Below are 24,940 nucleotides of genomic sequence, written 5' to 3'. Positions count from 1 at the left end.
ATGTAAAGCGTCGTCCAAATGGCGTTGTTTGTTGTTCGTGACGGGAACAAAATAAATCTTAAAATCGTGAAGCAGCGGTGGCGTTAATCTTGCAGTGGCGTGCAGCTGCAGCTACATGTGTGTGATGATTAGTACACTCATGTGAAGGATGCTCTTCTGCATGAATCTGTGTTAGTGTGTGAAGTTTGTCACTTCCTGTCAGCAGCGTGACGGATACACACTCAGATGGTTGCTCAGCATTGGGCGATCCATTTAATGATGTACTGGGAATCACGTCTTTAAATGTGGTGTTGGTGGCGTTCTCACAGGGACGATGGCGTTTGTTGGGTTTGTCTTTGCGGCGTTGCGTCCCTTCTGACCGACCCGTGTCGTCTGGAGCTGGCGTTTCCTCTGAAAACGCAGATAAGCATCAGTTTGATCTCACGAAACAGCATCAGTGTGATGATGCGACGTGGTAGTTCACTGACTGGGCAGACGGGAAGTGACGATGAAGGTTGCAACTTGATTATTCTGGTTTTTAGATTAATATTTTAGTCTCTGCCGCATCAGAAAATCCGTAAAAAATGACACAATATTGTTGTTTTGTTCGACCAAGAGTCCAAAACCAACATCAGGGTTCCTACGGGTGCTGGGAAAGTACTGTTTAGTTAAGGTTTTGAGACGCGTGCTTGAAATTCAGGTTATTCTTGACGCCAAATCTGCTTCCTTACACATTTACAAACATGAAACTTTGTCGCCCTTCTGCAGGAGGCTGTCATGAGTCATTGTGGACGTTTATAACGAAATAACATCAACCTTTTACCTTTTACCTTTAACCACCGCTCTGAAAGTGCTGGAAATGCTCTGAGAACGTTGTTTGAACCCTGCCGTAGATTAGGATTTTGTTTAATGTCGTAGAAGACCAAGAAAACTAGAGGATAATCATATTTGAGAAGCATGAATCGTCATATTTCTGCTTAAAGAACTCATTTTAATCAGTTAGTCAGTTGCAGATTGACTTTGGCGCTGAACTAATCGGTAAATTCTTCAGCTCTCTAGTTTGAAAAAGTCGTTTCTCATAAATACCCCGAAAAAAGAGCAGTGTCGTCTTTGCTGCGTCACTAAAACGGCAACACGTGCGATATGAAGGACGATATTTCCGTACGTAATGAGAGAGAAACCCTGCAGGATTGATGCTAATGTGCCCTGGAATGTACAGTGTTTGATCGGCCACTACGGCAAAGGGGGAGCCACAATCGACAGTTTTTTTTAATCGCCAGACCTGTTTTTGAAGTCTTCAGCCTCAGTCGATTAAACAACTTAGGGCGCCCTCCCACTGCTCCTCCGTCCCGTGCCCCGGGCTTTAGGGTCCTTGTCCCCCCCTCCAGGCCCGTTTGTACTCACACTACCTGGGCCTCGGAGAATGCTTCTTGCTGCCTATACGTCATCACGCCGTAACACGTCACACGCATTGATGACGTCATGGCGATGCGTGGCTTTGTTTCCAGATCTTTCCGTAGACCTCAGAGTTTTTGTGCGTCTTGTCGACTGTTTTTGAATCTTTTCATCAACCAAATCTGCAGTAAACACTCCACCTCCGCATCACACCAACGTGAACCTTTCACCGCCATTGTTTGAAATGTCCGCGCATGGTCCCTCCTTCTTTTTTCTACGTCCCAACAGGCGCACAGGAAATGACCTCAGAACCGCCGTAGGCCTCGTGCTCGTACACGTGCGCATGCTCGTGCTCGTACACGTGCCCACGCTCGTGCTCGTACATGTGCAAACGTGCTTTACTAAAGCCCACCTCTCCCAAACGGGCCGTGGACGGCAAGCGTGCCGCTCCTAGATTCTGTACGGTTGCACTCACACTGGTCAAAGGAACCAGACTTTAGCCGTCACATGTGTTCGGGCACGGTACAGATGGACAGTGTGAACGCGCCCTAATCGTCCTAACTGCGCCTTTCCGCGGTTCAGCTCTACTCCCTCTTTTTTTGGCATTAGTAAAAGTCGTGGATAGAACTGTAACTTTTTTTTTTTAGTACCACTCCCGTCGAGGTTTCAGACTGAAAGATGTTTGTTAAAGTGACGTTACTGCCGATGAAACCCAACGAGGGATGTGCTTGAGTGATCGATTCCTCAAGTGGTAAACGGTGGTCACGTATTTCTTCTGCTTCTGGAAACGTATTCGCACATCTTTGGTGTTTTTGCATGAGTCTTACGGAGTCGACGCTGTTAGAGCTGCAACGACGAATCGATTTACGGAGCTAAAGAAAAGTGATCCCTAGCTCCTGATAATCGCTGAATCCTGAAAGTTTTTCATGCAGAAATGGTAGAAAATGCTTTTTTCCACGCTCTCAAGCATGGAGATATGATATAAAACGCATTAAACTGAACATCGAACATCAGAACGAGACGTTTTAAAGACAAAACCTTGAATTCTGAGAAACTGAGATGCACATTTCTGACTCCTGTGACATTTTTTTAGACCCGAGTGATTAATGGATTATTTGAGGGCGGATGAATCCATCATGAGAATAATCATTAGTCGCAGCCCTGGTTGCCATGGCGGTGGTCAGATACGATCCTTCCTCCTCTTGACTCCTCGCCACGTGTGTCACGGCAGAGGCTCATGGGAGGGGAGGGGGGGGGGGCGGCGTGGTGGGATCTGAACGCCTCATCCTTTGATGAGATTTGGCGTCCAAAGCGGCACACTGACCGTTCACCTAATTCCTTCTGCAGTGACAGCTGGGCCTCGACGCCAAACCGTGCATGTGTGTGTGTGTGTGTGTGTGTGTGTGTGATCCTATATATTTATATTTGTGTGTGTGTGCGCGTTTGCCGAAATGGCAGAGGAAGTGGTACAGAAGGCTTTGGTTTGTCTGTGTGATGACTTTCAGGATGAACACTAGAGAGAGAGAGAAAGAGAGAGAGCGGGGGGTGGGGAGAGAGAGATGATGATGATGATGATGATGAATCAGAGCGAAGGAGCGAGGTGACATAACGTCCAGGGTGCAGACTAATGTTATCTTGTGGGAGGCTTCCTCCTAAAGGCCAGACAAAATACGGAGAGGGAGGAATCTCGTGCCTTCTTACTTTTCAACTGGAGCTGCGATCTAATGGGGAAAAACCCTGAGGCTGCTGCACACACACACACCCTCACACACTCTCACACACACACAGATATTCAGCCAACAGGTCCTCATGCATCCCCAGTGTCGGAGAATTCGCCGTTTACTGTGCGTGCGACTGAGCTGACAGGAAACCGGTTTCCTTTCGTAGTAACTTACTGCAGAGGATGTGAAATTACGCTAAATTACTCTCACCTACCGCACACACATGCACACACACACACACACACACACACACACACACACACACACACACACACACACACACACACACACACACTTTTTATCTTCTTCCTGTAGTGATTGAAATGCACAGGAAGTGATGTAACCGAGCAGTGCTGCTTGAGCTCACGCCGCTGTGATAAAGCAGTCGAACACAACTGAGGGCAACGACTGAGGCGCTGCTTTAACTGTGCACGCTCTGTGACAGCGTTTGAATGACTTTTGTACAGAAAACGCTCACGATCACACGCTTGCGCTTGGTTTGCAGCCACATGTGCCAGCACTAGTTTCAGTTGTGGTAGAAGTCACTTTACCCCCTTTGTGTCTTTATTAAACTGTCAGGTGTTGCGTCGTCTGTTCTGGTGGTTGTTCACGCTCCTCATGTACAGAACCAAGTGGTGATTGAACCAGCTAGTGAATGAGATATTGTTCCGTGTTCATGCCGCTGCAGCTACTGTCGACAACACAGCTGAGTGCCATAAACGCACACTGGTGAAAGCACGTTACACGTACGCACAGAAGCATCGCTTAGAGTACCACTGTTTGAAGAAGAACCGCGGCGTTGAGATGAGTGGATCTGCACGGGCATCGCCTGTTTCTGACCGCCGTATAGCAGGAAAGAGCCGCGCAGCACCTGTCTTCCTTTCTGTGTTTATGGCGCGGAGGAAAGTGCTCGTTAAGTCGCTGTTTACACACCAGTTGATGCTCCCAACGGGCTGAAGGAAGTGTGTTTTTACTGCAGCGCTGCAAAAGGAAATGATGCGATCCTTGATACGAAGTTCGATACCAAACAGTAGATCTCATGAACTTTAATGCAGTCAGTAAGACTGAGGTTTCCATTTTTACCCTGGTCCCCACTGTCGATTTGCCTTCTTTAAAAATGGAAATAAAACCCGTCAACGGCAACGTTCATCAAACACAAAAAACTCTTATTTGTAAAATACCAAGGTTGTCACTTCCTCAGACGACGGGACGACGCTTAGGCTATAAACCGAAACGTACGTGCAATGGAGTGGATTTCCCCGACCACATGATCAGAGTTCAGACGAGATGATGGCGGAGGATTTGGTGTAAAGACAAAAGCGCATACGTGGTAATATTTCAGTGTTAAACTTTGCATCTGGAGCGTCCGCATCGGATTCTAGAGGCCGATTCTTGCGTTGAAGGCCGTTCCCCCCGTCAATACACAACTCCCCGAACCTAAACGTGGATCAAACCCATCTCCGGTTGACCCTTAATCTCTTTTTAAACCTAAATTTACATTTTAACCATCATTTTAACCTTTAATAACGGACCCAGGTGCTTTTTATGGCGGTTTTCATGACGCAGAAAGTCCCCCTGTGCCCGTGCCCTCCATGGTGCCCATCTTGAACGCCGCGTTTCACGCTAACCCTAACCACAGAGGGGGGCGCTCTGCATTTCACCCTGCAGGAAACGGTATTGGATGAGGTGTAATGGGGTACTTCGACACATCACCAAACCGCGGCACTGTTTCTCCCAGCTCCGCAGCCAAAGCTTGTGTCGGCCATGAGTTTATTAACTGGTGGGAAAAAGGTGAAATGATTTACAGCTATTCAGAATTAAGAGTTTAAAAAATGAGTTTTTGTTTTCTGGTTCTTCTTCTTTTGAGCGTTTGTGTCAAACACCGATGATTAACAGATCAACTCTGAAGAAAGCACATCTGCCCCGTGACAGGAAGTGGACGGGTTCATATGTAACAGCGCTGCTTTACACAATCCACCAATTGTTGTTATTACAAAACGGTTAATATCACTGTGAGACGTTGACTACTGAACACTTCTCCTCCACCTGTGAGGGAGTTCCTGCTGCCGCAATAAGTGGGCACATAAGTGATTCTGGGGGTGCACAATTTAGTCATTTAATCGTCCCAAAATATTTATTAGAAAAGGGAAAATGAGTCATTTGCGCGCACGCTCAGGTGAAGGAATAATGAAACGTTTTACCCCTGATACCTGCCAGGCGCCGTAATGAAGCGATAAGTGGATGGAGGAGGAAAATGAGTGTGAGGGAGGAGGAGGAGGAAAGAAATGAGGTGGAGGAGGGGGGAATGTGGAGTAAAGGAGCAACACCCCCTCCCCGTCCTGGTCTCACACATGTATAAGCCCTACACACACTCGCTCACGCACGCTCGGATCCACCGACCTCCACCCTCTCGCTCACGCAGACCGTCTTTTTCACGTGTTTACGCGTAAATATGACCCGTTCATAAACAAAGCAGGCTTTTTGTACGCATTTATTTGGCTTTTATTAACCCAGGGAGATCAGCAGACACAGAATAGCAGGTGGCCAGCTCTCGAGTCGCGGCACATCTGTCCGGACCGACGGGGTTAGGTGGTCGGCTGAAAAGGCTCGCTCACCGAGGAGCCGATGAGTGGTGGACGCAAAAGCTCTCCGGCCTGTTGGCTGGTTTCTGGCTGGCTGGATGGCAGCTGCTGCTGTTCAAACAGAGTTGCATCTGCTGGGCCTTTTGTTCTAATACACACACACACACACACACACACACACACACACACACACACACACACACACACACTCAATTACTCTGTGTGCGTTTTGAAAAGAAAGAAGTTCTTTTGTTTGGTAGTAAAATTGAGGTGGGGGAGGGTTTTTGGGGGCAGTGCTTATATGAAGTGTGTGTTTCAGGGTGTGTGTGTGTTTCAGAGTGTGTGTGTGTGTGTGTGTGAGTTGTGTTTTTCTATGGGTGCATGCTTTTTTTTTTCTGGGGTAGTTACAACTGATTAACTTGCTAAACATTCAAGTTAATCCGCGGCGCCTCGGCTCAGCAGGCGATGAGGGCTGCTTCTAAATGTTGAAGTAAACCAGTTTGTATGATGCACCATGAAGCGAGCGTTGGGTGCTCTGTGGATACTATACATTTGTCATGTCCTGGCTAATATTGTGCTTTAAAGGCTTTTATTTTGGAGGTTAAATCCTGTTTCTTGGGAAGCAAAAGACTGAAATGTCGGTGGAAACAATGAAGGGAAATGTTGTTTCTCGCCAAGCTCCTCCTCTGGTTCTTAACCAGTTGTTTTGCAGAAAACTCAACTTTTAAGTAACCTTTTAAGCTAGCTACAGCTTCGGTTAATTACGTAACAAAAAGTAAGATATTTTCTATAATCAACAGTTGAAATTACTTCAGTTTTAGCTGAAAAGCTTCCAGTTTCCAGCCAAATTCTCATTAACTTTGACAAACTATGATACATCAAAGGTGTGATATTGAACTCATGGCGCCGTGTGTTCATACAGTCGACTGTTCAGCTGCTAGCTTAACTTCGTCCTACTGTTTACTACATGAGTATCCGAAAATCAACAAGAGCAGAGGTGAGACGGGTGAAGGGTGCGTAACGCTGTCGGTGCTGGTTAAGTGCTGATTTGGAAGAAGTTAACAGGAGTGAAAGTGACCTAATTCATGCCAACGTGAAGAGTGGTTCATGTGGCTGAATGACTAAATAATAAGCACTCTTTTTATTGTTTTAGATTAAGTTATCTAGTGAATTAAACAGCTGCTAACGCTAGCTAATGTCACGTACCTGTGCTGACGTTCAGGGGACTGACAAACACACAAACGAGCACAGTTTAGCTTTCGTTATTCAACGTTCAGCTCCGCTCAAATGGATACAAGACATCTTTTTATATCAACAGGGTGAGAAGCAACTCGCTATGAAACAAACGAAACAGTAAGAAAATAGTTGGCCGGAAACGTTTCAACGTCCGGACCATCTGGCCGACAGCCGGCGCTCATGAAACACTCTGTTTCAAGTCACTGGTGGCAAAAGCTGTGTAATGAACGTGCGTCTGAACGTGTCGGTAACTTCCTGCGGTGGTCCAGGTCTGCTCAGTCATAAAGGAGCGTTTCTAACGACACTCATCGCAGTCCAGCCTTCAATCACTAACTCCAATTTTTGTCTTTCTTTCTCTCCTCCCTCTGTTCTCTCCTTCATCCTCCCCTCCCTCTGTCTGTCTCTCCAGGAACCTTAATTAGGACCATGGAGTAGCAAGCTTCAAATTAGCAGCTAGCGGATTAGCTCCTCACTGCACAACACACCTCCCTCCATCCAGTCCCCCTCCATCTGCGGGCCCCCCACCCAGCCATGGCGGACCCAGGGATGTTGAGTTTATTCGGGGACGATGCGGGGCTGTTCTCAGATGGATTAGATGGTTTAGGAGACTGCTTTCCTCAGCAGCCTGCCCCTGCCCAGTCCAACCCTCTAGCCCAGCAGACAAATCCCTCTCTAAACCACGAGCACCAGGGAAACAGGGGATACCACCAGGGGATGATCCACGGCACTGGGCCCGGCTCAGGGCAGCCGAAACTGGGGCAAATGTATGACCATGGCCCTTACACAGGCTACGATCAACCCGGTGCCCCCGGAGGACGAATGATGGCCCAGAACGGCCCCAGCCAGGGGCCACCAAACGTGAACACGGCCATGAACGGCATGGCTTCCCACTACCATAATAACCCGGCTAACTCTAGCAACCCTCACCATGGGTACCCGGGTGATGCTGGGGGTGGATCAGGTGCAGGTGGAGTTTGGGCCCAGCAGCAGCAGCAGCAGCAGCAGCAGCAACAACAACAGAGCAGATCAGCTTATCAGCAACCTCCGACACAACCAGGGGGCGCCCCCAATCAGATGGGAGGCTACCAGATGTCTCAAGGCAACTACGGTGGGATGCAAGGCCCACCTACACCCAATGCAGCTCGCATGAACCAACACTACCCTTCACAGAGCATGGCGCCCCTTCCTGCTCAGGACCCATCTCACTACCTGGGACATGTTGGCATGGCGGGCGCTCAGATGAGACACCCCCAGCCCCAGTCACAACCCCAGGGCTATCCAAACATGGGCCACACACCCCGTTACCCACACTCCCCCTCCCGACAGCCTCCACACCCCCATCAGCACCAACAGGGTATCGGGGGATTTGGGGCTGGTCAGTACCCTGGCTATCAGACCCAGTACGGAGCCATGGGACCTGGGATGGCCCAGGGTGCTAATGCTAACGTCACTGCTAACACCAGCCAGGCCATGGGACCAGGGCAGCTTGGCCAAAGGTTTAACCAGGGATCAGGCCCAGCAGCTGGGCAACAGGGGCAGCGATACCCCCCTGGACCAACACACCAGGCCCCAATGCAGCAGCAGCCGGCTGGGCAGCAGGGCCAGCCTATGCACCCCCAACACCCCCAGAACCTGCCCCAGTCCCAAAACCAGCCCCAATCCCACCTTGCCCCCCCAGCTCAGGGATCTTACCCCTCCCCCTCATCCATGTCCCCTATGCGGGTTTTGGGAACCCCAACACCACCTCCCCAACAAGGCAGACCCTCTAGCACAGGTCTAGCTGGCCCCCCAGAGGTTGCAGGGTACACAGCCCTGCAGTCTCCACCCAACGCTATGGCCCATCCACAGAGAACTCCCCAAATGCCTCTGGCCGCCCCTCACCCCCAGCACCAGCAGCCCCACAGCATGCCCCCCAGCGCAGGGCAGATGTACCCTGGCATGGGGCCGCAGCGCGGACCACAAATGGGGCCCAACAGGCCTCAGATCCAGCAACCGCCAGGTAAGTGCCGCACAGTCAATGTTTTTCTCTCACTCGATGGTCTCTTCCACCGTAAACGTTTAAAAGAGACAAATTAAATTAAGGCAGAGTGAAAAATAGGGGCTGCCACATCGAGAACGATATGAGCGTCCGCGCTGATGAATGACGGTTCTCTGTAAACGGGCTCCAGCTGTGACGTAGCTCCACGTGTCCCTCGTTTCCTGAGTTATTTTGTGTCTTAAATGCATCAGTTATCTCACATAACAGAGGATAGAACAACATTAATAAAGCACTTTATTTAGCTTATCTCCTGTTAATCTTCCTAATAAGAATAAAAGTAGACGCTGTCGTGAGAGATGTTGATTTCAGTTTGCTGCCTCCACTTAATAACACTTTATTCATTATATAGAGTTTGAATGCAGCGGCTCTATTGATCAAAACGCTCTGAAAGTGATGCACTCTGCCGTCCACTCATCCGTGAGAACGATGTATTTATAGTTATGGTTCTAGCTCCGGGTATGGCCGTCCCTTAAGAGTATATCTGAGAACACTACACACACATTTGAGGAAGAAAGCGCTTTAGTCGTCTCGTATGTCTCTTCCTCATGAAATGCACACGTTTCCTAGCTGTTGGTGTCAGCGGTCGGATCGCTCGGTCGGGCGATGCAGCTTCTCTGGAACAGTTTGAGGGGATTTTCTCCTTTTTGGGCAGAGATGGTACGAACTGTGGGTGTTGCACCAGCTCACAAGGGGAACGCAGTTCAACCAGCGGTCAGCAGTTCAGCTACGCAGCTCTGCACTTAAATCCTGCACTTAAATGTGTGAATTATTCAAGTAATTCAAAAACTTCTGAGTCTGCAAGGGTTAATTTATGTCACACATAATCAGCCGCCCCCTCACTTCATTCGTGGACAGTCGGGTGAACGCCACATTTGTTTGTTTTTTTGGTTTCTGCTGTGGCTTTTTGTTTAAAGTATGCTTTTCACTGCTTGTAAAACTCACTCTAAAGCTCTTATTTGTGCTTTGTTTGTGCTCCTTACTAGAAATGACTTACTGCAGCCAGCTTGTCTGTCTCTTACTGTACGCTACAAAGGTTTTGTGACGATTGAAACACATACGCCGCAAAAAATGCTTCTCAGAAAACCTAAAAACATTTTTTTAAGGAGAAAAAAGTATTAAAAACCAGCCAAAATAGAATACGACAGGTGTAAAATACAAGAAGTTACAGTGCTGTGTCAAAAAAGAAGAATTATTGGATTTTAAGTTGGGTGTGTTACGTTAAGTATAGTCTCTATTTAAGTGTTTTGTGATGGATGGGAGGTAAACGCGTGCGTGCGGTCAGTGCTGATGTCTCTCTCTGCTCTCAGGGCCTCATGAAGCACCAGTCAGCCAGGGGGGGGACCAGCGTCTGCTCCAGGCCCCGCAACCGGCCTCCCGAAGCGGGCAGCCCCTGCAACCCGCTCCCATGGGCTTCCAGGGTCCGACGGTCGGTCCACACGGCGTCTTGGCACCGAACCAAGGCCTGGCGCCGCCCACCCAGACCGCTCAGACGCACGCACACATGCCCCCCCAGCCCCACCACCTGCAGAGCACGCCCCCTCCTCCCAACCAGGCCTCCCACCCATGGGCAGCTCCGCCCGCCGCCTCCCACCCGCTCTCCTCACCCCCTCTCACCCCACAGAAAGTGCCTCACGTACAGGTGAGTCTCTGTCAAACAGACAGGCTTTGATGTAGCGGTGTGTGTGTGTGTGTGTGTGTGTGTGTGTGTGTGTGTGTGTGTGTGTGTGTGTGTGTGTGTGTGTGTGTGTGTGTGTGTGTGTGTGTGTGTGTGTGTGTGTGTGTGTGTGTGTGTGTGTGTGTGTGTGTGTGTGTGTGTGTGTGTGTGTGTGTGTGTGTGTGTGTGTGTGTGTGTGTGTGTGTGTGTGTGTGTGTGTGTGTGTGTGTGTGTGTGTGTGTGTGTGTGTGTGTGTGTGTGTGTGTGTGTGTGTGTGTGCAGAGCGAGATCAAGACTGTGCATTTTGTTTTTCATGTGTGGGTGTATTTCATGTGAGTGTTTATTTTTCATGTGGGTGGGGGAATGTGTGTGTGAGGGAAGTGTGCATGAGTGTGTGTGTGTGCATGACATTTGAGAACACAGCGGTGCGCCCGGGTGCCGGTTCAGTCGGGTTGTGTGTGTGTTTTGCCTTTTGTGTCTTCTGCCGTCGACCTTGTGTGCGGTTGTGTTTCCACGTGTGTGTGTATGTGTGTGTGTATGTGTGTGTGTGGAAATGGATTTTTGCAGCTGTTTGTTTCCTGTGAGCTGCATATCCTGAGATGTGTGCAACAAACACACACAAACACACACACACACACACACACACACACACACACACACACACACACACACACACACACACGCGCATGCACACACACAGAGGCGCCACCAGCATAATCTCTCCTCCCTCTTGCTCCCACATCTCCCCCTCCTCTATAGAGGAAACCTCCCTTCCTGTCTCTCCCTCCTCCCCCGTCTCCTCTCTTTCCGCTCTCTCTCTCTCTCTCTCTCTCTCTCTCTCTCTCTCTCTCTCTCTCTCTCTCTCTCTCTCTCTCTCTCTCTCTCTCTCTCTCTCTCTCTCTCTCTGTCTGTCTCCCTGCCTGTCTGTCTGTCTGTCTCTCTGTTTGTCTTATCCATTTCAGGGGTGTCATCTCTAAGTTAATGTTGTGTAGCCGGATGTGCAGAGAGAGAGAGAGACAGTTTGGAAAAGAGGGAGACAGTGAGGGGAGGAAAAAAGAAAAGCTGTGGGGTGATTAAGAGATTGGGGGAGGGGAGAACACTAAGAGGAAAGAAGTGGGAAAACAAGCAAAGATCTCAAGAGAGGGAGGCCAGGATCTCTATAGCAGAGGAGGAGGAGGGGAGGAGGAGGGGAGGGCTGCTGGGAAGAGGTTAGCAGTTCTCAATGGCAACCTCCATGTTTGTGTTTGGGCGAGCGTGCACCGCCGCCACCGCCGCTGCCTGCGTCATGTGCCCTCCGCTTCCATTAGCTTGTTTTGTTGCTCAAAGCCCCCTTTCTCCACTGACCCATTCTCACACAATAGCAGCCCTGTGGCCACACACACACACACACACACACACACACACACACACACACACACACACACAATCGTTCACACTACTCCTCGCCTACCACCCTCCGCACACCCCGACCTCCACGCCTGCGTCGATGCATTTTTTTGTGGCTGACATTTCAGCCGTCACTCTGAATTTATTCCAGCACTCCTGACCTAGATGCCAGGTTGACTGGCGAGCTGCGCACCGCGTCCCGGGCGAGCTGCATGTGCCGTCCTGACTCTAGCTGTAGGCCGCGGCAGTCCCCCCCGTCATTACACACAGACACACACACACGCCGACTGTGTGGTTTGGGATAGTGCGGTCTGGAATGGGAGGGCAAATGTGCCTGGGGAAAAAGGATAGCCTAGCGAGAAGGAGTACCAGCGTGTGTGCGTGTATGCGCGTGCGTGTGTGTGTGTGTGGCACAGGAAGGGAGTTCTCTCTGTGCCTCATGATGCACTTGTTAGAAAGAGACACACACACACACAAACAGAGCTGGTCAGTCAGTCATAATGACTGTATGTCTGGTACTCTAAGCTCCATCTGTTCACTAAGCATGGTTATTACACACACACACACACACACACACACACACACACACACACACACACACACACACACACACACACACACACACACACACACACACACACACTCACACACTCACACACACGTGTGCCTTCGTCAGCAGCTCAAGGTCACAGCTCTGGCAGAGTGCTGTGTTGTGACCTTTATTCTACATCTCCCACACACACACACACACTGTGTTGCGTGCAGCACTTTAGTTGACATATAACATGCTTGTCTCGCCCCTCCCCCGCTCACGCACGCTGTCAGAGAGCTGCTATACCATCCAGCTCGCTGCTTCGGCTCTGCTGCTTCGAGGAAACGCTCCTCTGATGTAGAGTCGGCTCTGCTCGCCTGTGCAGGTTTCACCAAATGGCAGCGCGTCAGGTTCTCTGGCGCCGTGCCTCATTTTCAGGCACAGAGCGGTTTTAAATGTTTATGATACTTAGCTCAGCATATCCTACATATTTCCTCCTGGACTACTCTTCAGGCTCACAAATCCTTTCTTGCTCTAGGCTGCGTTGTGTTTACCTCTGAGGTTGGAGCCGGCAGTGACGTCACACCCAAGTTTGAGCGTCGGGAAACGGTGTGTTCATGTTGGATCAGGAGGAATCTCCGACTGTACACTGGGAAAATGTTGCACTGGTTGACACAATGCTTGGTTTCGTTCATACATGTCATCAGAAATGAGTGACGACGTGTTTCCTACCAACGTCCCTACAAATATTAAACATTTAGGTGCAACTTGTCTTCTCCTCTCAGGCTGATTCTGTTAAGTTCAGCCCAGTGGAACTTCCTGTCTGTGAAACAGATGCATAGAAAGTTGTTGAGGCGTCACGTCATCAGTGAAAATCACCCGCGGAGAGCCGCAGAGGATCAGTTCAGCTGCATCCTCGTCCTGAAAGATGACGCACTCAGTCTTCCTGTGGGTGCAGACGGCACGAGCGCTGGCGTGGTCACCGTGCTAAGCTAGTTCTCCTCTCAGCTGATTCATCTCGATCTTTTTGCGGTTGAGCGTTTTTTAATGGAAGTTCAGCTCACGCAGCTGCTGCAGCGTGTGAACAGAGAGGAGACGCTTCCTTCTGTGCGTACTGTGAAGGATTCTTAGGGCGCACTCACACTGTCCTTCCGCACTGCGCCCCGGGCTTTAGAGCCCCCTTCCAGGCCCGTTTGTACTCACACTACCTGGGCCTCGGAGAATGCTTCTTGCTGCCTAAACGTCATCACGCCGTAACACATCACACGCATTGATGACGTCATGGCGATGCGTGGCTTTGTTTCCAGATCTTTCCGTAGACCTCGGAGTTTTTGTGCGTCTTGTCGACTGTTTTTGAATCTTTTCATCGACCAAATCTGCAGTAAACACTCCACCTCCGCATCACACCAACGTGAACCTTTCACCGCCATTGCTGTTGTTGTTAAATGTCCGCGCATGGTCCCTCCTTCTTTTTTCTACGTCCCAACAGGCGCACAGGAAATGACCTCAGAACTGCCGTAGGCCTCGTGCTCGTGCTCGTACACGTGCGCACACTCGTGCTCGTACATGTGCAAACGCGCTCTACAAAAGCCCACCTCTCTCAGACGGGCCGTGGACGGCCAGCTGGCCGCAGTTATGCGCGGAGAGGTTGCACTCACACTGGTCAAACTTTCTTTCCAGCTTTCCAGTTTAAGCTCACAGACTCCTGAAAGTGGCGTTTACTTCAATTTAGTCCGCTTTTACGCGTTCAGCATCCACCAACCGCAGACTGGCGGGTTGTGTTGTTTCTCACTAGCGCGCGGTGCGGAGAGTCATTTCCTCACGCAGCTGCAGAACCTTTTGGGCGACGCGAGGCTACGCAACAGTCGGCCGCAAGTTTCTACGCTGCCGGTTTTTGTGCGTCTGGCCCGTAAGAACTTATCAAACTTAACTTGCGACCTCTGTAGCACCAGTGCGTACTGTAACGTCCTGAGAGGGGGGGGGGGGACGGCGAGCGGCTGATGGATGCATGTATGGACTGAGTAAGGGGAGAAGCTGAATGACGACTACTATATTTCCTTTCACTCCATCCGTTGGGAGTCTTAAGTGTCTCTGCCTCGTACATTTAACCCTTCATCTCACCCCTCTTTTACTCACCTTCCTCCTCTCTCTCTCTCCCCTCCGGCCCTCCCTCCCTCTCCATCTCCTTCTCCTCTCGTCCTGCGAGAGATGAAACTCAACCCCGCTCATCCCCTCAGTCTGTTATATTAGCCCCTCGCAGGCGCTCTGACTCACTGACGTCTTCACGGATCCCTTTCTTTTAATAAATTCACTCTCATTGTGATGTTATTACAGCCCGTGTTAGAAGAGGCGCGTTATAATGGCGTTTCAGTGGAGACCGGTGCAACTCGGCACACCAGCGCCAAACCTGACGCAGGACTCCAGCGCGTCTGTGTGTGTGTGTGTTTGTTTGTCTATGCACTGTGTGTGTGTCTCCATTGTCATTCGTGTGATTGATTATCTGGGAAGCTTGGCAGGACGACAGATTTATCTCTTGGCACTGCGCCCCCCCATCTCTCTCTCTCTCTCCCTCTCTCTCTCCCCCCTTCCCTCCCCTGTTTATCTCCCCTCTCTCCTCTCCCTATTTGAATGCCTAAATGGCTCAGTTTACGTGTGTGTCAGCAGGCGCTTGTGTGCAGAGGTGTGTGCGATGCGTGACCTTGCAGTGGTTTGGTGTGAAGCGTGCGTGCGCGTGTGTATTTGTGTGTGTGTGTGTGTGTGTGTGTGTGTGTGTGTACATTAGCATTCTCTTGATGGAAGTGATGGCACCCCAACTCTTTCCTCCCTCCACGTGAACACAGCCAAGCTATGCTAACTGTGTGTGTGTGTGTGTGTGTGTGTGTGTGTGTGTGTGTGTGTGTGTTTGCACAGAGGGGAGCTGCTGCCGTGGCATTTTACTATAAACTTGCTGATGCTCACACACACACACACACACACACACACACACACACACACACCGTAGTGCACATGTGCGGTACACATGCACATAGACACACTCGTATGAGCGAGAGACACACACACACACACACGCGCACACACACACACACAAGCTCCCCTGGCTGCGCCTTTTTGAAGTATGGAGATAATTTATTCGTGTCATGATGCCTGATTTCCCATCTGCTACTGGGACCCTGAGCAGCTGGAGAGAGAGAAAGAGGGAGGGAGGGAGGCAGGGATGGAAGAGAGGGTGAGGGAGGAGAGGCAGCTGGAGAGGCTCACAACAGCTGGTTACCAGTTGCCTGTCACAGGAAGCTCTACTTGGGAGCAATGAGAAGGAGAAAGGAGGAGAGGAGAGAGAGAGGCAGGAGAGCAAAGGAGGAGGAAAAATGAGGTGGCGGGCGGTTTGTTTACTAAGGTTAGCCTGCAGGAGGAGGGGGGGGGGGGGGGGCTGTAGCAACGGAGAGGGAGGGAGGGAGGGAGCCAGGATGGATTGATGGATGCATCCCCTCTGGTCTGTAGTCCGCCATTATTTAACCCTCACCCTGCAGCAAATACATCAGTATTGACTGGACAGGCTGGTGCGCGGTGCCGAGCGCTGATGCTCCAGCATTAGACACATTTAGTCGCACGTGTGCTCAGACTGATCCATATTAGATGGGATTTTTTTAGGTGTTTTTTTTGTTTTGAGCTGAAACGACACATCGATCAGTCACTCAACAGAAAATGAATCATCAACCATGTCAAGGTTCCTCCAGTTTGATCACTTTTCTTGGTTTTTCTTGGTGGAAAAACTGAATATTTCACCATCAGAAAAACCTTTATTGTCATTTTTTCTGCATAAGAAAAACACATTTTTACAGAACACACATCAAACCACACATATTTACAGTGACGCAGAATAAAACCTTAAAAAAACCTTAAAGATTTCAGTGATTTGTTGACGTTAATGGCGATAAGATCGATGATTTATTCACATTTTTGTAGTTTAAACTCACCTCAGGCTGCAGCCAACGCTCACTTTCACTATCAGTTCATCTGTCGATCATTTCCTCACTTCATGGATTAGTTAATAAACGTTGTTTGGTTTATTAAATGTTGATCAGTTTCCTCCTCTGTGACTCAGAGACTCAGTTTACCGTCACAGAGGAGGAAAGAAACAAGAGAATATTCACATTTAAGAAGCGGAAATCAGAGAATTTGACTTATTTCCTTAAAAAATAGTTGCAGATTAATAGTTTGATCGCTTCATCTTTGAAGCTCGAGACAAAACGAGACATTTCTGACGTTTAATAAACCAGAATACTGGTTAATGGTTAATAGGTTAAATGGCAATCAAAGATTGAGCATCAGTTGCAGCTCGGATTTGATCGTTTTTCGTTAATAATTCTTCTTTTCTCTCATTTAAACTTTAATTTAAACCCAGTTTTCCACTTTTTAATATAAAAAGCAGATGATTCTGGAAGTTGAGCAGCTTTTCTGTCGATTGACTGATGATTTTTTCACTTCAAATACTAAAAAACAGTTTGTTCGTGTGTTTGTTTTCATGCTTCACCAACTCTGACCACGTCTGGACCTGCACGCTTTGATGATTTACAGCTTTTGTTCACGACCTTTGAAAAGTCTCCTTGTTTGTGTGTGTGTGTGTGTGTGTGTGGGGAAGGCGGCTTTAATGTTTTTGTTTATTTCCGTGCTAAATCGTAAACACTCGACTAAACTGCCGCCTCTCTCCTCTCCGCCCGCAGCATTCCCCCACCGACCCGTCAGGCGATGCCTCAATGATGGCTCCTGACAGGCCGACAGGCGTCGCCGGAGCCCCCGGCCAGCCGATCAGCACAGAGCAGCCCAGCGACCAGGAGACCAAGCCAAAAAAGAAACGCAAGAAGAAAGCGAAAGTAGCGGACGGAGAGGAAGAGGAGGGCGGGAAGAAGGCCGCGAGAGAGGACGTCAAGTCTGAATTTCCCGCAGCAGGAAGTGACGCGGGTGAACAGGTGACCGGCACAGGAGTTGTAGAGGGGAGTTCACCGCCGGTGGAGGAGAAGAAGAAGCGGAAAAAGAAACCAAAGGAGAAGGCGGAGGGCAAGGAGCCTAAAGAGCCCAAGACCCCGAAGACGCCCAAAACACCCAAGACCCCCAAAGAGCCCAAGGAGAAGAAAACCAAGAACTCCACGCCCAAGACCAAGACCCCCAAGAAAACCAGGTAGGAGCAGCGTTACACTCGCCTCTCTGTGTCTGTGTGTGTGCGTGTGTGTGCGTGTGGTTGTTTTTGAAGCGTGGCTGCAAGACAAACGCCTGACCTGACCGGTAAACCAACCGTAAGCTACTTCTTTACGCTTTGTCCCGTCTTTTTCAGCTGCTTCAAACCTAAAATGTCGCCGTTATGGCCAACGGGGTCGTCCCTATGTTCCCCGGTCGCATACGCCGCTGCCTTCGCTGATTTGACTCAGCATTTTGTTCGGTTAAGAGGTTACGGTCAGGGTCGGGGGTAAAGTTAGGGTCTACAACGGCTGTGAAATTCGGCACACAGAGGTGAAGGTTGGACCCTTTTTTGGGAAAAGCGCGGAACATGGGTACGCTCTCTTGTCCAACCTTTCACCGCAAAAACAAACACAACAGGACTGAGGATGTCTCACCTCTCTCCTTCATTGCGGCGTCGGACAGTAGCCGGTCAGACACTCGCCGCGCCACACAAACACAATGTTATTCACCTTGTCACGTTTGCTTATTACCTGCGTCACCGGGCCGCCAATGAGGAAAGTGTGGTGAAATAAACGACCAGCTCCTGACATTAAACGCCTCTTCATGACCCCGAAGCCGAGGTTACGCCCCAAAAGAAATGTAGCATGCTAAGCTACACACACATGGCAGAACATGTAAACACACACACACACACATGTTTCTGTGATCCTCAGCAGTTTCATTTTCAGACCGCAGGAAGCGCCGCTGCACTCGAGCGACAGAAATGCTACAGGAAGTGGACGCTTGTGTGGACGCGACTCCTTAATCAATAAAAGAAGCGGTTCAGAAAACGCTACAGAGCAGGGATGGGATGTTTTCGCGTAACCAGATGTTTCTTTTGAGCGGCGCCGTCAGGATTCATCAGCGTTCCCTCGATCCTCAGCGCGTCGTCGTACTTCCACCTCCTCCTGCGGCGCGGTACATGAACGATTCCCGCGGGTAAATAATAATAAGTGACCCCGACCCTGAGGAAAGTATTTAAAGAAGGAACGAGGAACTCCCCGGAAAAGAGCCGTATTTCCAATCACTGATGCAGAGAAATGTAGTTAAACTAGTTCAGCGTCTCACTGCCCAACACTTCTTCTTATTACTGATGCAGTAAGTTGGATTTAGTGCCGTGACGCCGTCCGTACAGGGCGCTGACGCGGGCGTTTTAATTTGCCAGAAAGCGTCATAACGACAAATGCCCGTTCAGCCGGTTTTAACTTGAACAACCCGACTATACGTAGTGTTTAACAGTCCTTAAGATGCGTTTGGCAGCATTAAGGAAGTGGAAGTGGGAGGATTTCCACGTGTAAATGTGGGAAAATGTCAAAAAGAGGCTCTGGTTTGATATCCTGGAGTATTTGGAAGAAATCGTACTTTTTTCCCCAAGTGGTGGAATCTGAGGAAGGACTTTGTGTGTGTGTGAATGAGTTTCTATACATCACACACACACACACACACACACACACACACACACACACACACACACACACACACACACACACACACCAGATCCATCACTCATGTGGCCAACCAGGGGGAACTGAAAGGGTCACAACCTCTGAGCTGTGAATCGCCCGACTGCCACGGAACGTGCGTGCGTTTGTGTGTGTGTGTGTCTGTGTGTGTGTGTGTGTGTGTGATCACAGGGTTTAGTGAAGCATGGACGCTTGGACAGACAGCAGAGGATCAGGGACGTTTTCTTTTATAGATGCTGATCAACAGGGTTAAAACTACTTTCACCTCAGTTCTGCAGCTCGGGTGGAAAGTAGACTTATGCACCATCAGTCAGCGCCTTGTCCTTTAACCCAACAACATTATTATTATTATTCGTAATAAATCAACTCATATTTGCTCAAACTCAGCTGTTTTTCCCAGAATGAATAACGGCTGTTTTTGCCATTTAGTGCTGAGAGGTTTTTAAAGGCATTATATTAAAAAAACACACTTTTCTAAGGGTTGAAGCCTTTAGACGCAGTTTAATTCGCTGTTAAACTGTTGTTTTCATCGTGAGTACAAAGAACCTGAACACTACTCAGTGATAATAGTGTTTTTTTTACTTATAAAGGTTATAATGCAACATTTTCCTGTGATCGCTCGCTCCCTGGGACCTCAAACTTTCCCGCGGACGTCCTAAGGGCGCACTCACACTGTCCTTCCGCACCGTGCCCCGTGCTTTAGGGTCCTTGTCCCCCCCTCCAGGCCCGTTTGTACTCACACTACCTGGGCCTCGGAGAATGCTTCTTGCTGCCTATACGTCATCACGCCGTAACACGTCACACGCATTGATGACGTCATGGCGATGCGTGGCTTTGTTTCCAGATCCTTCCGTAGACCTCTGAGTTTTTGTGCGTCTTGTCGACTGTTTTTGAATCTTTTCATCGACCAAATCTGCAGTAAACACTCCACCTCCGCATCACACCAACGTGAACCTTTCACTGTCATTGTTTGAAATGTCCGCGCATGGTCCCTCCTTCTTTTTTCTACGTCCCAACAGGCGCACAGGAAATGACCTCAGAGCAGCCGTAGGCCTCGTGCTCGTACACGTGCGCACGCTCGTGCTCGTACACGTGCAAACGTGCTTTACAAAAGCCCACCTCTCCCAAACGGGCCGTGGACGGCAAGCGTGCCACTCCTAGGCGCGGTACGGTTGCACTCACACTGGTCAAAGGAACCAGACTTTAGCCGTGAAACGTGCTGAGGCACGGTACGGATGGACAGTGTGAGTGCGCCCTCACATCTTACCCAGGGTACGGTGTTTACATGCCGTTGGTTGGAAACCGGATTACGCCCTTATGCCTGTTTTTTAAACTGCATGTAAACGCAGTGACTGTGTTTAGTGTAATGTTTGAATCTGTTTCTTGTGGTTTGAACTTCTGCATCTCTTCAGTTCAACCACTCTGTTAAAAATGATCATAATCTTTGAAGCACTTCACTTTAGTTTCTGCAGGAAATGCATGCTTTAGTTGTTGTTGTTGCTTAAGAGTCCATACCAGGCATGAAACCACGCAAGGAGCGCGATCAGTTGAGCTTAAACTTCCTGTGCAGGATCGATTAAACCAGATCCACGGGTTTGTTTGTCTCTCAACGTTGTTTACTCTTCTCCCACTCTTCCTTCACGCTTCTTTCTGTTCTCTTTCTTTAATGCGACTCTTCTCCGACACTCGTAGCGTGGAGTCGTGCTTCTCTCACTTCGTCCTGTGCAATCCGTCAGATCAGAGCGAGCGAGAGAGAGAGAGATGTGAAGAGGCATTTTGTGCAGGAGAGATGTGGTTTCATTGAGAAGGTGGAAACTTGATCAGACTGAGGAATGTGTCAGGCAGCCCCCATCTCTCTCTCTCTCCCTCCGTCCCGGCCTTCAGCTCTCCCTCCCCTCTCTCCCCTCTTTCCTCTCGGCCCCTTTTATCCCGAGGAAGAGGGAGGGCCAAAGCAGCAGGCAGGGGTCAGCGCGGGGGGAGGTGTGTGTGTGTGTGTGTGAATGCATGCATGCCTGCTGGAAAAGAGTCAGAGGCGGGGAAATAGGGGCCTGGTGTGAGTGTGTGTGAAGCGGTGAGGGGGCAGGCGTTTTGTATGTGTGTGTATGTGGGTGTGTGTGTGTGTGTGTGTGTGTGTGTGTGTGTGTTGGGGGAGGAGTCACTGGTAATCTTTGTGGCAGAAAATGGCGTCTAATGATAATGAAGGCCATGCTGCTGACCACTGTCTGTGTTTGTGTGTGTGTGTGTGTGTGTGTGCGGAGGAAATGTGGGGGTGGGGGAGCACATTCCCAGCCCCTTTTTGTGTGTGTGTGTGTGTGTGTGTGTGTGTGTGTGTGTGTGTGTGTGTGTTGGTAAACTAGCTCTTATCTGTTGTCCGCCTCTCCTCCATCTTGAGTGGCGGCCTGGAGCTCCCAGGTTAATTTAGCATAATAATGGCTGCCGGCCATTCACCGCTCTAAAATGGAGGACCGCTGCAATCACCCAACTATCTTCTCTTTTATTCTTTCTTCTCCTTTCCCCTCCCTCCAATCCCACCTCTTCCTGCCGAAGAGCAGCGTATCCTTTCATCTTTTAACTCTCCACCGCCCTCCCCATCTTTCCCCTCTTCCCCTCTCTCTCTCCCCCTCTCTCTCTCTCTCTCTCCCCCTCTCTCCCTCTCTCTCTCTCTCTCTCTCTCCCCCTCTCTCTCTCTCTCTCTCTCTCTCTCTCTCTCTCCGTCTGTCTCTCTGAATCATGCCGAGGCTTGAGGATTATTTATGTTTTCCCGTGCACGTTAACTTTTCTCTGTACTTCTTTTTAAAATTAAGTTCATGTCTCACTTTGAAGTTTGCAGCACTGAACCGGAGATTGTCTGGACGTGCGCTCACTTTCTGGAAGCGCTCTTGTTTGGTTTAGACGAGGTGTGGCGCCCGGGGCAGAGCGTGCAGGAGGCAGGACGTGACGCGCTCACGGAGACGGTTTTCGTCATTCGATCATAAACAACCGAAGCCCCCTTTCACACGTGCACTTCAGACCTGAGATTATCTAGACAGGAGGCGAATGTCAGAGACCGGGCGTCAAACATAATTCAAAAACACGGCGATCTCCGATTGAGCCAGAGTGTGAATACGATGTTTACATAAGTCTGCAGCAAACAGACCTGAGGGTGATTTACACACAGACGGCGTGGAAAATGTCAAACATTCAGGAACTTGTGACGTCTTCTGAGACTCTGTTGTTTAAGACCAAATGCACTCGGGGCGGTTTAACCCCTGGGGGGTTTTCAGTAAGTCAGTGTGTTTCCGTGCACGTCATCAACCCTGAAAATGGCAGTTATTGACGTCCCCCACGTATACATGAGCGGGGGTTGAATGGGAAACTTACGGAGTAACTCTTCCTCCAGTACAGTAGATGGCGCTGCGGCAACATACAGCTGGACTGAATGCGTCTTTTTTTCCGGTTCGCTTTTGTCAAAATCACAAACTGACGACTTTTGGACAGAATTACGACAGAAACGGGTCTTTTTGGTAGTGATGTTACTCGCTGTTGCAAAGTCCTCCCTCGGTTTAAAGGCGTTGTTGTTGTTTACGGCGCTGTTGCTTCTTGATTTAATCTGTTTCCGTGTCAAAAGCCACCGGCGGGGAGTGGGGACGGGGAGTTCTGACACTGGCACATGCGCAGACGAGAAACCCAATAATAATCTGGGTAAAGCGATTAAATGTGGGCGAACTCCAGTCACTAAAGGAGTTATCTAGACCTGTTAACCTGGGTATGAGTACCCCGATTTTACCCGGGGTACGGTGTTTACATCGTGTTTGAGAAACCGGGGTACGCCCTTAACCCGATTATAATCAGGCTTTTAAACGCAGGGAGTAAAAACCCATTTTAACACTGATGATCCCCCGTTGTGCGCCAACTCTCACAAATGCACAGGCTGTCTATCTCCGGACCTGATCCCCGTCACGTCGTCCGGGGTTTGAATCTCCTGCCTTTCCTTAAACTTGCCTATTTTGGAGTTAACCCACACCTGTAGAAGTTCACGAGTCCCGTCGACATTATCGAGGCCGTCTTCTCGTAGATCTCCCGTCCAAATGTCCACCGCTGGTGATCGATAAAAGAGCATCTTCTATCCCACCTTCTTCGCCCTTGGATATTTGTTTTTCTCTTGTTTTGCACGAGTCAGGTTATTTAGAAACATCCCAAACACGCTAAGTACCCATGGGCTTAAATAGACTTTATAAAAGCATTTTCACCCTGTTGTGCTTCCTTATCTTATTTACATTCGGGCATCTAGTAAGGATGAACCCTGGGCGCCTCCCTAGGGAGGTGTTCCAGGCACGTCCAGCTGGGAGGAGGCCTCGGGGAAGACCCAGGACCAGGTGGAGAGATTAGATCTCCACACTGGCCTGGGAACGCCTCAGGATCCCCCAGTTAGAGCTGGTTAATGTGGCCCGGGAAAGGGAAGTTTGGGGTCCCCTGCTGGAGCTGTTCCCCCTGAGACCCGACCCGACCCATATTACTTTACATTTTTGATAAATCTGTGCTGAGCGAAGTCACGCTGCAGTAGTGTTTCACTGACTCCAGCAGCGTGTGTTGCGTCTTAGGCCGAAATTATACTCTCCGCATCCCGCAACATTCCACGTGACGTAAATCCTCCTGACGTCATCCGAGCACATGTCTGCTTGCAGCCGTTAAACACACCTACTGTGCACACTCTGGTCGTGCCGCACGCCGGTCCAGTGGGTGGCGTATGCACCCGTACGCATCTCTATCTTGTTCTGCTCAAAGAAGAAAAGAAAAGGTGTTATGAGGACAGTAAAAGCAGAGCTTTCAAGACCGTTTAGTCCAGTTTAGACCAAAGATTCGCACAGAACGACAAAGGAGGATATCCGTCAACTTTAAAGGAACATACCGACTACGGCACCGGCCTTTAACATCTGGAGTAGATCGGGAAATGCACGTGCATGAGGTCTGACAGAGCCGTGCGTGCGTCAGTGTGCTCGGTACAAGTCTGCGGACTCTGGGAGTTTAATTTCAGTTTTAATTGCAGTTTTAAACATTATTGGTCCATCGCCCCAAAAACACGGTGTTATGTCAGGATTTATACCAACGATCTCTGTGAAGCAAGACTCGATAATCCTAACAGCTGCTGAAAACGGGTTTAAATGAATCGAATCATGACCTTTTTAAAAAAATAAACATGTAAAGTCGAACCGTTTCTGCTGGATCTGGAGAAACGGTGACGACCACAGTTAAAATACTCGTCAGCGCCCACAGCAGTGTGCAGGTCGACCTGATCTTAATGAGAATAAATGGAAACCTCAGATGCATTCAGCTGTCTAGGAAAGTGTGTGTGTTCGTGTGTGTGTTCGTGTGTGTGTGTGTGTGTGTCAGTGTGTGTTCGTGTGTTTGTGTGTGTGAGCGATAGAGAGAATCATGTGGTTTACTAGTCCAGTCAGCTCACTCCTCTCCTTTGACCTTGCTCTCTCTCCCCATCCTCATCCCTCTCTCTCTCTCTCTCTCTCTCTCTGTCTACCTCTCAGAGGAAGTACATCTATAAATAACCCAGCTCTCAGCTGCCACACCCTTCCTTCAGTGTGTGTGTGTGTCAGTGTGTGTGTGTGTGTGTGTGGGGGGGGGGGGGGTGATTTGTTTGCAGTGCACACAAACAAGTCAGACGTGCATGCAGGCACCTTGCGTGTCTGCAGACGTGTGTGCAAATACAGCACTTTTTTCAACGCACAAGAAGTGTGTGTGTGTGTTG

General features: G+C 49.6%; 1 protein-coding gene across 1 annotated transcript in view; it reads left to right on the top strand.

Moving 5' to 3' along the window:
• chd7 (chromodomain helicase DNA binding protein 7) overlaps positions 1 to 24,940 on the top strand; it is a 102,321-nt gene that overhangs the window by 15,447 nt on the left and 61,934 nt on the right. The window contains exons 2-4 of the mRNA XM_083928088.1: positions 7,323 to 8,912; positions 10,259 to 10,590; positions 17,245 to 17,699. Of these exons, the coding sequence (XP_083784214.1) occupies positions 7,445 to 8,912; positions 10,259 to 10,590; positions 17,245 to 17,699 (2,255 nt within the window). The 5' untranslated portion in view covers positions 7,323 to 7,444. The remainder of the gene's footprint in view (positions 1 to 7,322; positions 8,913 to 10,258; positions 10,591 to 17,244; positions 17,700 to 24,940) is intronic.

Source organism: Echiichthys vipera (assembly GCF_963691815.1).
Source record: "Echiichthys vipera genome assembly, chromosome: 15".
Lineage (NCBI taxonomy): Eukaryota > Metazoa > Chordata > Actinopteri > Perciformes > Trachinidae > Echiichthys > Echiichthys vipera.
Note: the sequence above shows the minus strand (reverse complement) of the source record. Positions and strands in the feature narration are given on the sequence as shown.